The following is a 12207-nucleotide window of genomic DNA, read 5'->3' as shown; positions in this document are numbered from 1 at the left end:
TGGACAATGTGTATCCTTCAACCAACGTCACTAAAACAGATGATCTGGTCATTATCACACTGCTGTTTGTGGGAGCTTGCTGTGCGCAAATTGGCTGCCGCGACAACGACTACACTGCAAAAGTACTTCATTGGTTGTGAAGTGCTTTGGGACGTTGAGGGCGAGAAAGGCGCGATATAAATGCAAGTCTTTCTTTTTCTTCTTCCAGGAGTTGGGACCCCTCCCCCCACTCCTCTGCCAGGCATTTGCAGCTGGAATTCCAGCTTAAGCTCGGGCACCAAGATTTACAAACCAAGACCTAAAGTCACAACAAAGCGAGGTCAGACAGATACACCGGGACACGAACAGCACAGCCCAGTCGCTCTTACCCATTTTGTGCTCGAGGGGAGAGAGGTTAGCGCTGAGGAATGAAACCCTCATTAGTCAAGCACAGTGTCAGCATCAAGAACTGCACGGTCAGGTATAACACAAGTTGGAAGAGTAAAGCTCCATCTATTCTGCCCCAATCGCAGGAAGGAGCCCCGTACTGTACCAGTGGGATATTTTCTACTTCCCCACATGGTTCATTCGATGACCTCGGAGAAAGATTGTCAATTAGTGTACAACCCAACGGCAATGCGAGAGTTGACAGCATTATTTGTGCGAGTTAAGTGGAGTGGTTATGTTAGCGGGCGAGCAAACAAGAGAACGCGAGTTTGGACCCCAGCACAATTACAAAACACCATGGCTTCCAACCCCTCAGCCCCGGGTACAAATGTACCTTTTTAAAACCAGTGATTCTCAAGTTGGCACTGCTCGAGCCTGGGTCCCTGCACAGATACTGGTCCTCCTCTTACCTGCTGGTACATAGGTTGCTGTGCTGGAAGGTAAGACTGCTGTGGAGGTAAGTTGCTCATGGTGGGATCCTGAGCTGGGAGGGCAGACATCATATTCTGTAGGAGAGAAACAACAGAATGAGTTGTTCATTGTATGGAGCAAAGCTTGGAAGCCGCAGCCCAAGGCAGCAGAGCCAGAGTGAAGTACCCAGCCCCACGTTCCCTGTAAATGCAGGCTGCCTCTATTACAGGATGAATGAAAGTGTTTCACAAACAGCCACATTCACTGGAAATACAGCCTCTGCGTCTTACAGGATGGTTGAAAGTGGTTTCCGAACAGCCACATTTCTGGTTCAGTTTAAGACTGTGCAAATGTAAACGTCACATGTCAGTGAGTTGTTTAACAATTAATCCATTTAAAACCTTCAAAACAGAAGAGACTTAAAAAAACCCTCTAATACACATATCTCGGGGACCTCATTATCCTGATGTGCTTATGGATGGATGACCAGTATCACTGGTGTAATAACAACATAAGAACATAAGAATTAGGAACAGGAGTAGGCCATCTAGCCCCTCGAGCCTGCTCCGCCACTCAACAAGATCATGGCTGATCTGGCCGTGGACTCAGCTCCGCTTACCCGCCCGCTCCCCATAACCCTTAATTCCCTTATTGGTTAAAAATCTATCTATCTGTGATTTGAATACATTCAATGAGCTAGCCTCAACTGCTTCCTTGGGCAGAGAATTCCACAGATTCACAACCCTCTGGAAGAAATTATTCCTTCTCAACCCGGTTTTAAATTGGCTCCCCCGTATTTTGAGGCTGTGCCCCCTAGTTCTAGTCTCCCCGACCAGTGGAAACAACCTCTCTGCCTCTATCTTGTCTATCTCTTTCATTATTTTAAATGTTTCTATAAGATCACCCCTCATCCTTCTGAACTCCAACGAGTAAAGACCCAGTCTACTCAATCTATTATAAGCTAACCCCCTCATCTCAGGAATCAGCCTAGTGAATCATCTCTGTACCCCCTCCAAGGCTAGTATATCCTTCCTTAAGTAAGGTGACCAAAACTGCACGCAGTACTCCAGGTGCGGCCTCACCAATACCCTATACAGTTGCAGCAGGACCTCCCTGTTTTTGTACTCCATCCCTCTCGCAATGAAGGCCAACATTCCATTCGCCTTCCTGATTACCTGCTGCACCTGCAAACTAACTTCATGCACAAGGACCCCAGGTCCCTCTGCACCTCAGCATGTTGTAATTTCTCCCCATTCAAATAATATTCCCTTTTACTGTTTTTTTCCCCCCAAGTGGATGACCTCACATTTTCCAACATTGTATTCCATCTGCCAAACCTTAGTCCATTCGCTTAACCTATCTAAATCTCTTTGCAGCCTCTGTGTGTCCTCTACACAACCCGCTTTCCCACTAATCTTTGTGTCATCTGCAAATTTTGTTACACTACACTCTGTCCCCTCTTCCAGGTCATCTTTATATATTGTAAACAGTTGTGGTCCCAGCACCGATCCCTGTGGCACACCACTAACCACCGATTTCCAACCCGAAAAGGACCCATTTATCCCGACTCTCTGCTTTCTGTTCGCCAGCCAATTCTCGATCCATGCTAATACATTTCCTCTGACTCCGCGTACCTTTATCTTCTGCAGTATTTGCTTCATGGGTTCTTTTCTTAAGAATTCATAGCAACACATTGCTATTAAGAACGAGTTGGTTTATTAGGAAAGGTTTAACAATCACACGACACATTACCAGTTCATTCACCAGGCTCACAACCACCTGCCTCATCGTGAATCCCCCGAACCCAACTGGCCAGGGTTTTATTGAGTCTTGTGAACATCACGTGACTGGCTAAGCCACTCAACTCAACAGCTCTACAAACCTGTGAGCATCCTCACTGGTGCACACATTACAACTGGAGCCATCTCTGGGTCTCAGGACAGCAGGTTAGTAATCACAAGCTTTTAAGTATTAACACAACAAAATGATGAACAAGGATACCACAGTACAGTGCCTACCTGCATGTTATACGGCTGGTAACCCATTGGGACAGGCTGGGATCCCATGTATCCCAATCCACCTGACGGAGGAGGCTGGGGAAGCGTCGGCATGTTCTGTGCTTGGGAAACCACATTCTGCAACGGAAGATTCACACTTCAGTGAGGTGACCACTATACACATCCCCATTTCGCCCTCTGCACACCACACTATCTGCAGGGAGTTTATTTTCCACAGTTGTTCTCCAATACTAGAGAACATACATTTCTCCATCAATAATACAGGTAATGCAGTCTACTACCTCGATCGCTGGAAGGCACTGAGCCCTTACTGAGGTACAGCCGCTGGTGCTGGTTGCACAGAGTATCACACCCAAGTGTCAGCTGTGGCTCAGTGGGCAGCACTCTCGCCTTGGAGTCAGAAGGTTGTGGGCTCAAGTCCCACTCCAGGGACTTTAGCAGAAACCCCACTGCATTGCTGAGGGAGTGCATCCAAGTCCAATCCTATCCTCCTTAGCCATCCACACTGGTTTCCAGCAGGGCTCACAGGATAGAGCTCAGGCGAATGCCTTCCCCTCCCTAACCCAGGTTGTCGAGCCACGTGGACCAGGGCAGCTTGGGTCCAATCTTCAGTCTGTGCGGGGTTAGCAAAACTACACGGACCTAATCCAAACTTCCCGAGGACTGCAATTAACACCAGGAACAGCAAGTTTCTTCCACATATCTTACCACCCAACTGTGCAATCGCCGATATATCCTGCACTTTGTCCCATAGTTCAGCATTGCTCAAAATTATACACAGGGCAAGTTGCCCTCCAATACACAGTACAGTTCAAACGTCACAGCACAGGTGTAGAAGTTCATCGCAATGACAAACACTGGCAAAAATAGAACAAAACTGACCCTGTAAACACGCCATGTTAAATGTAGAATGAGTTGCTGTCTTCAGGAAAGAAGCACAGATCAAGTACAAGTAACAATACTGGGTGAAGGGAAGAGAGGGGGATACGCTGATGGATTTAGATGAGGGAAGACCGGAGGAGGCTTGAAATGGAGCATAAACGCTGGCATAGACCGGCTTGGCCAAATGGCCTGTTTCTGTGCCGTATATCCTGTGTTACCCTGTTATAAATCATCTGAGCACTCTCACCCCATACAACATACACAACTGCCTTGAAACACCGGGAAGAATAAACATTTTATACAGGGATGCAGGAAGCGTCATCAGTGAAACAGACAGTATAACAGGCGCGAGCGAGACAATGAGTGAAAATAAGACTGATACAGCTAGCCAGGTATGTGAGGAAGGCAATGACATTTTCCTGTTCATAAAAATTCTTACCTTTGAGGGGTTGGGGGGAGGGGGTGGGGGGAACTGGGATTTAGCCTAGAAAGGTGGGATGAAAGCCGCTGGTTGCAAAAGCTGTTGAGTGAAATGGAGTCAAAATTGCTGCTTCATTCCAACAATAAAAACCCTCAACATTTTATAACAGAACAAAAAGTTAATGAAGAGAGACAAGGATCCACGTGAGAGACGACGAAAGTGCGACTTGCCTGGTAGTTCTGTGTTGGGGTTGGTTGGTAGTTTGAGTATCCGGTGTTTGTCGTGGGCACGCCCTGTCCTTGCTGGGGCGTCTGATTGGTCGGTGCTGCTGCCTGGTACATGTAAGGATTCACCATGTTGGGATCTAAGGTGCACAAGAATTTTATGAATGCACACAAGATACAGACTCGCCCTGGAATGGCATCACAGTAATAGAACAAGCATCCACGTGCGCTATCCCACAGAATGAGGAATATGCTGGTGATCGAAGAGACTGAATGTAGAGCAACTGAACTGACTGACCTGTTCTCAATACACTGGCTCAGCAAGTTACAGCATACAACCCATCTTGGTTCCCAGTCCGGCAACGCCTCAATTTTAAAATTCTCAACCTGGTTTTAAAATCACTCCATGGTCTCGCTCTTCCTAGTCTCTGTAACTGCCTCCAGCCCTTTAACCTTCAGAGATCTCTCCGCTCCTCCAATTCTGGCCTCTTGCACATCCCCAATTTTCATCGCTCCACCATTGGCAGCCGTGCCTTCCACTGCCTAGGCCCCAAGCTTTAGAACTCCCTCCCTGGACCTCGCCACCTCTCTCCTCCTTGAAGACCCTCCTTAAAACCTACCTCTTTGACCAATCTGTCCCAATATCCACTTATGTGGCTTGGTGCCACACTTTGTTTGATAACGCTCCTGTGAAGCGCTGTGAGATGTTTTACTGCGTTAAAGGTGCTATATAAATGCAAGTTGTTTTGTACAATAGCTCAGTGGCTATGGTACTGGACTGGTAATCCAATGATTGAGCTCAAGTTGTGAAACTCAATCCAGTAAACGCGGTAATGTGTGGGCTGGCGCCTAGGCAGCTTGGCCGACATGTCTCCAGGCACCAGTGCCTTCCATCACTCTGAAGCGGCCTAGCAAGCCACTCGGTTGTAAAAACAATTGCTGCTGCACTTTAAGGCCCGCCACTTTCTCAGGGCAACTAGGGATGGGCAATAAATGTGGGCTTGCCGAGCGACACTCGCATACCGAGCAGAAATGAAAATAAAGTGATCGTCTCTTCTGCGGGTTACAGCGAATTTACAATCGTGCACAAGTGTCGTAAGCGCTAGAGATCAGGAACAATAGCAGCCACATTCCTGACAGAAGATCACGGATTTCGTTTCCCAATGGGAGTTTGTTGATGCCACGATCTGGAGCACTAACAGCACCACCACCACCATCATCATCAGGTTTCAGCAGATCACAGCACCTCTGGCCCTCAGACTTGCTGCATCGGTTAGTTCAAGAGTAAGGAGGGCTAGATTCAGCACAAATGTGATGCATAAACCTACAACCGATGTTTAAGCGGGGTTTGATGTAAACCAGCAATGCACCGAGTGCTTTAGCTGCCCAGCAGCACCTCACCTGCTCCAGAGACCGGCATAGAGGGATATGGTCCCGTGCCAGGCTGCCCCGTCTGATTCATGTACACAGAGTGCATCGGAGATCCTTCCACTGAGCCCGCGGGGCTGAAAGTGCCAGGGAAGCTGGTTGGACCCGCAGGCTGATACATAACCCCACTGGCAGGGGGCATGGACTGGAGCTGAGTAAGAGAAAGAATTCAGATTAAACAGGAGCCGGAGTAATTACTTAACAGTCTGATGCACTGATTCACTGTGAGGAGTACCACACAAAATCAGTTAGCACATCAATCACACTAAGGCTTCAGACATCCCCATTGAAAGCAGGTATCAAACAATTGCTCGTTTTCTCTATACATGCTGTAGCTGCACCATGGAAAATCCTCAGAATACACCACTCAGGATAACAAGAGAATGCACAGAAGCAAAGACAGAAAGACAAAAAAAATCAATTTTCCTTCTGAAAATGAATTATAGAATCATAGAAAAGTTACGACACAGAAGGTGGCCATTTGGCCCATCGTGTCCGTGCCGGTATCAAGCAGTGAAAAACGCACTCAGATGAGGTTAACACAGAGAGACGCGAGGGAGTTACAAAATCAGATATTAGCCCGCAACAGTGAATTTGGAGCTGATTCGAAATGGCACCCGAGCCCAGAGAGTGGATTAAAATATAACTCCCCTCACATATGTGTTATTGTACATAGCACTCCCCATCAAATGGTCATTTCTTTCAACTGCCGAGTTGGTTTGATCATCCTGCAGCAGAACAATTGCACGATGACATGGGGAGAGCAAGGGAAGGTGAAGCCTGCTGAGAACAGACTGCAAGCAGCAGGGCAGAGAGTTACAGACGTCAGTGATAAACCACATTCACAAACACACACACACGCTCTCTCTCCAATTCTCCCTCCAAACAAAAAACCCATCGTGTAATAGTGCTACAGTAAATACACCTAGGAACTGCAAGAATATAAAATCATTTTCTGCCAAAACTGCACCACATTAACCCTTTGTCTTGTGCACTGTGCAAAGCTGCAACACAGTCACAGCGTTCGGACACAGCGATTAACCCGCGTGAACACTGCTTTCACTTTCAGGACATTCCCCTCTGCCCCGATTGATTTACAGCCTCGCTCTCCTCTCCTGGGCACCCATTCTGCGACATTTACCTGTGCGTAGGGCAGCGGGAAGGCCGGCATCTGTGCTCGCATCTGAATGGTTTGCTTCTGCTGTTCCAGGCGCATTTGCCGTTCCTTCTCCTGCTCCTGCAGCCTCTGAATGGCCAGCTGTCGCTGCATCTCCAGGTACTCCTGAGACACAGAAAAATGGTTCAAAAGACTGAGGACATTCGGGCAATGCCTGTGATGAAGGAATGCACAACACCACACTCACGCGGGGGGCAGGGACTGGGGCGGAATAAAAGGAAGAGTTCAGATCAAACAGGAGTGTCAGATAAATTACTTTATAAAGTTTGACGCAACACTTATGCTGTACTTCATACACAGTGATACATAGCATACAATGGATCAAACAGGACACAAAACATGCACTCAGCTCATCCATCACGCAGAGGATGAGGGGAGGAAACTGAGAAAAGATATATTCATGAGAAGGCGACGCCAAAATTTGGGGAGCAGGAGGTAAAAATACCCCAAGGTGAACTGGAAGCTAAGTTTTCCAAATCAGCTATTACACCCACCATTCAATCAGTGAAGCTCGGTAATTTGCTGTTCCTCATGGACACGTTCCCCAATACTAACTCCGGCACCCAATTTCATATACATTACCACTGAAATTTTTTATTGGAATTTAAATAGGCAATGCATTGGGGAAATGCTACCCCAACACAGGCTCTGTCGGTGTTAAACCAAGGCCCCTGCCTGCCCCCTCATGGGAATGAGAAAGATACCATGGTAGTATTGGAAGAGCACGGGAGTTCTCCCCGTGGTTCTGGCCAATATTTATCCCTCAATCAACATCACAAAAAAAAAGAGATGACCTGGTCATTTATCTCATTGCTGTGAGAAATTGGCTCCCGAGTTTCCTACATTACAACAGTAATTACACTTCAAAAGCACTTAAATGGCTGTAAAGCGCTGTGTGATGTCCAGAGGTTGCAAAAGGCGTTGTAAAAATGAGAATTCTTTTCTTTCTAATATTTAAATCCTTTGAGGTTTGAATTACAGTGTCAAGTCCATTCCAGGGACTTGAGCACAAAATCTAGGCTGACACTCCAGTGCAGTGCCAAGGGAGCTTTCCGCTGCACTGTCGGAGGTGCTGTCTTTCGGATGAGATGTTAAACCGAGCATGGGAGTTATCCCTGGTATCCTGGCCAATATTTATCCCTCAATCAACATCACTAAAACAGATATTCTGGTCATTATCACATTAGAAACATAGACAATAGGTACAGGAGTAGGCCATTCGGCCCTTCAAGCCTGCGCCACCATTCAATATCATGGCTGATCATTCCCTCAGTACCCCTTTCCTGCTTTCTCTCCATAGCCCTTGATCCCTTTAGCTGTCAGGGCCATATCGAACTCCCTCTTGTGGGAGCTTGCTGTGCGCAAATTGGCTGCTGCATTTCCCACATTACAACAGTGACTGCACTCCAAAAGTACTACTTTGGCTGTAAAACGCTTTGGGACGTGTGGTGGCCGATAGGCGCTATATAAATGCAAGTCATTCTTTTCATTCACTTATTACATACGGGTGTGGGGGTGGGCGGGGGCAGAAAGAGAAGGCAACAGAAGAGATGTTCAATGGATATTAAGCCACCCCCGGTTTCTCCGTCTCCCCACACACCGCTTTAGGGGGGAACTGACCTGTTTCTTTTGCCTCATGATCTCCAGCTTCTGCGCTAACTGGATCTGCCGCTGGCGCTCGGCTTCCTCGGCCGCTCGTCGCAGCTTCTCGCGATGTTCCTCGCGCAGCGCATTCAGGGCGCCGCGAGCATCTCGGATCTGGGCCAGTTTGTCCTGCAGACCTTCGTAGTACACTGCAGTGCAGCAAATTAACAAAAAGCATTACTTTCTCAATCACACGATCCACTGGGTGCCTTTACTAATCTCAACTCTCCCAAAGGTTCTCGGGAGCAAAAAAACGTCAAGCAAAGGATTTGATAATGCCCTGCATAGTGGGACGTGTGAATTCAGTCAGATTTTATTCCCACATGTATTGTTTTTGGAGTTCTTCGAACACAGAATGAAACCACTCATCCTATTGTGCTTATGTCGAGTCTTTGAAAGAGCGATCCAATTAGTCCTACTCGAATCTCTTTCCCCGTAGCCCTGCAAAATGTTCCTTTTCAAGTCTATATCCAATTCCCTTTTGAAAGTTACTACACTGGGGCAGAGAATTACAATGATTCATAATCCTCTGACTGAAGAAATTCCTCATCTCAGTCTTAAATAGTCAACCCCTTATCCTGAGACTATGCCCCCCAGTTCTAGACTCTCCCACCAGGGAATTAACCCCACAGCATCTACCCGGTCAATCCCCTTGTCAATATGCACAGTTCTCCCTAGCGCAAAGAGGCTGAAGTCAACTGCAGCTCCCTTATCACCAGCTTGGGTGAGATCAGCTAACTCATCGCAAACCTGGGGGGCTTTCCAGCTCTGAATCCCTCAGCTCTGCAGTGGACAGTCAATTTTTCAACTAAGGCCACTGGACGGAGTGTATTTTACTTCAGGATGGATCTAGTGCCATTTTTGGTTGTGGGTTCAAATCCTACTCCAGGGACTTGAGCACGGAAATCTTGGCTGATACTCCAGTGCAGCGATGAGGGAGTGCAGCACTACCTTTCAGATGCGACGTTAAACCGAGGCCCCGTCTGCTCTCTCAGGTGGATGTAAAAGATCCCACAGCACTATTTCGAAGAGGAGCAGGGGAGTTATCCCCGGTGTCCTGGGGCCAATATTTATCCCTCAATCAACATCACAAAAGCATATTATCTGGTCATTATCGCATTGTTATGTGTGGGAGCTTGCTGTGCGCAAATTGGCTGCCGCGTTTCCTACATTACAACAGTGACTGCACTCCAAAAATACTTAATTGGCCGCAAGGGCTTCAAGACGTCTGGTGGCTGCGAAAGGCGCTATTATAAATCCAAGTCTTTCTTTTGCAAGAGGGGTCCCCACGGCCTCGGGTACTTACAGCGCTTCTCATCCAGCTGATTCAGGAGCTCCAGCAACTGAGGGTGCATGTTATTGATGGACTGGAACAGGGACAGGACGGCCGTATCGTTGGTGATGCTGCGGCCGCGCATGTGATTGCTCTTCATCCGGTTCACAAACGTCACCACCGAGTTCTGCAGCGCCTTCAGAAACTGGTCGTGGTTCTCCTCCGACTCTCCGTTCTGATACTGCTGCTGTACCGCAAAAGGATAAACAACAAAGGCTCAGTCCGAAGCCATTACGTGGAGCGGGTGGCAGAGGTACTTTCACGTGTTTGTTTTTTTTTTGCCGACCCATAAAAATTTCACTGGGAAGTGCATTCAAAAGAAAACAAAAAGCAGGACGCCAGAACTCCACCCCCCCCACCCCACCCCACCGGCCGATTTACCTCCACTACTGCGACAGGAGCTGGGTGCGTTTCAATTGGCTGCGTGACAGACTCCACCACAGAGACTGGGGCAGAGGGGGTGGGACTCTTTCTAACCTCCTCCTGCTTCTTCTCCCAGTAGTTGCGATTCAGGTATCGAGCCAGCTATTATTTTTAAGAAAGGAAGTCAGATACAGGGTATTTGGTCTCATTATTCCTTTACATTTGAAAACTGCTGTAAATTATTATTTTTTTTTAAAGAAAACAAGTCGTTAACATGCATCATCCTTTACCTCAGGATCAATCTCTTCAGCTGTCGGAGCAGAAGAATTCTGTAAGGGAAAAACACAGAGTCATATTCCAGTACTAGCATCGTCCGTTCAACATCACCAGCTCCAGCACATTTTTTCTCTCATCGATGTAGTGAAGGCACTTTCTCTCATGACCCAATCAGATAAGAAATAACTGGGACTGTTTAAAAATTTAGGTGAATGTGACATTTCTCGAGTTGTGGGAACTGCCACGATGGCTCAATGGATAAATGCAACTACGTGACCAGTGAGGTTCCAGGTCTTCTAACTTCTGCCAGGGTGCAGTAGAGAAGTTGTCTTTGTGCTTCAGGGCCAGGGCGAGGATAGCTGGGGCTTCCCCCTCGCATAGCGATCCTGTAACTCCAGCCGGAAGCAGACATTTATGGGCACCAAGTGAGGATACAAACATCACTAAAATAGATTACCTGGTCATGTTGTTTGTGGGATCTTGCGGTGTGCAAATTGGCTGCCACGTTTTACAACGGTGACTACACTTCAAAAGTGCCTCATTGGCTGTAAAGCGCTCAGAGACTCTGAGGTGGTGAAAGGCGCTATACAAATGCAAGTTTATTAAGTGACGATAGGTCGGGGTTAAAGCTTTAATGTCCGACTCGACAAAAGGGAGGCACCATATACACTCAGAAAAACTCTCCCTCAAATCGGTTACTAACATTGAAAATCCGATGTTGCACTCTTACCACTGGAGATGAATATAGGCTGCTGACTGGTGGGGCTGATGAAGTGACGGGTGTTGGGTCAGTCTTTGGGTACATGGAGTAAGTGGTCTTCTGTCTCTGCACAGGGAGAAGTCTCAGGTGAGTCCCCATCAAAAGAAGTGAGCATGCCTTAACCGCCTATCAACGCGTGTAACTCAGTGTACAGTCTGTTATCAACCGGCAACTTGCAGACTCGCTAACTTGACTACTCTCTCCGCAGATGCTGCCTGACCTGCTGAATGTTTTCCAGCATTTTCTTTTATTTCAGATTTTCAGTATTTTGCATCTGTTAAACTGAAGATTCTTGTTCTCTGCGCATTGAAGTATACATTTTTTTTTAAAATGTTGAATTTTACTGAAAGGTTAGAGATCCAGTCACAAAGACTGTAAAGAAATGACATCGATCTTCGCTAAAACAGTTACAATCATTATCCGGTAGTACAGCTTTTGGAACTTAAACACTTTGCAAAAGAAGTCATAAACCAACAAGCCGTGGTCCTGAGCTTAGCACTGTCCGCAATACAAATGTCAGTGTGCCTGGATAACTAACTCAGTGCAAGGATTCGATCTGAACACACAATGCTGGCTTTGCTCCTTGTGTGGTTAACACAGTTAGAGCATTTGGAGCAGGCTGCCGCCATCCGGCCCTTCGAACCTACTCCGCCATTCAATAAGATCATGGCTGATCAACATCTTCAATTCCACCTTTTTGCTCTATCCCCATATCCCTCGATTCGTTTCGTATCTAAAAACCTATTGATCTCAGCCTTGAATACAGTCAACGACTGAGCATCCTTGGCCCTCTGGGGCGGAGAATTCCAAAGTTTCAAAACAACCCTCAGTGAAGAAATTTCTC

The 12207-nt window shown here is 47.1% G+C and overlaps 1 protein-coding gene across 4 annotated transcripts in view; it reads right to left on the bottom strand.

The window, feature by feature from the left end:
• Positions 1–12207, bottom strand: part of hgs (hepatocyte growth factor-regulated tyrosine kinase substrate) — a 42175-nt gene that overhangs the window by 3399 nt on the left and 26569 nt on the right. For 2 of the 4 annotated variants that reach the window (XM_070857845.1, XM_070857842.1), the window contains 10 exons: positions 11334–11429; positions 10618–10656; positions 10346–10489; positions 9938–10151; positions 8608–8780; positions 6952–7092; positions 5784–5961; positions 4389–4522; positions 2856–2972; positions 837–932 (listed from right to left, as the gene is read on the bottom strand). In XM_070857845.1, coding sequence (XP_070713946.1) covers positions 837–932; positions 2856–2972; positions 4389–4522; positions 5784–5961; positions 6952–7092; positions 8608–8780; positions 9938–10151; positions 10346–10489; positions 10618–10656; positions 11334–11429 — 1332 coding nt within the window. Of the gene's footprint in view, positions 1–760; positions 933–2855; positions 2973–4388; positions 4523–5783; positions 5962–6951; positions 7093–8607; positions 8781–9937; positions 10152–10345; positions 10490–10617; positions 10657–11333; positions 11430–12207 lie in introns of all 4 variants that reach the window. The other 2 variants (XM_070857844.1, XM_070857843.1) reach the window with 2 other exon arrangements.

Source organism: Pristiophorus japonicus, chromosome 16 (genome assembly GCF_044704955.1).
Source record: "Pristiophorus japonicus isolate sPriJap1 chromosome 16, sPriJap1.hap1, whole genome shotgun sequence".
Lineage (NCBI taxonomy): Eukaryota > Metazoa > Chordata > Chondrichthyes > Pristiophoridae > Pristiophorus > Pristiophorus japonicus.
The sequence above is the reverse complement of the archived record's forward strand: the minus strand, read 5'-3'. Positions and strand labels throughout refer to the sequence as shown.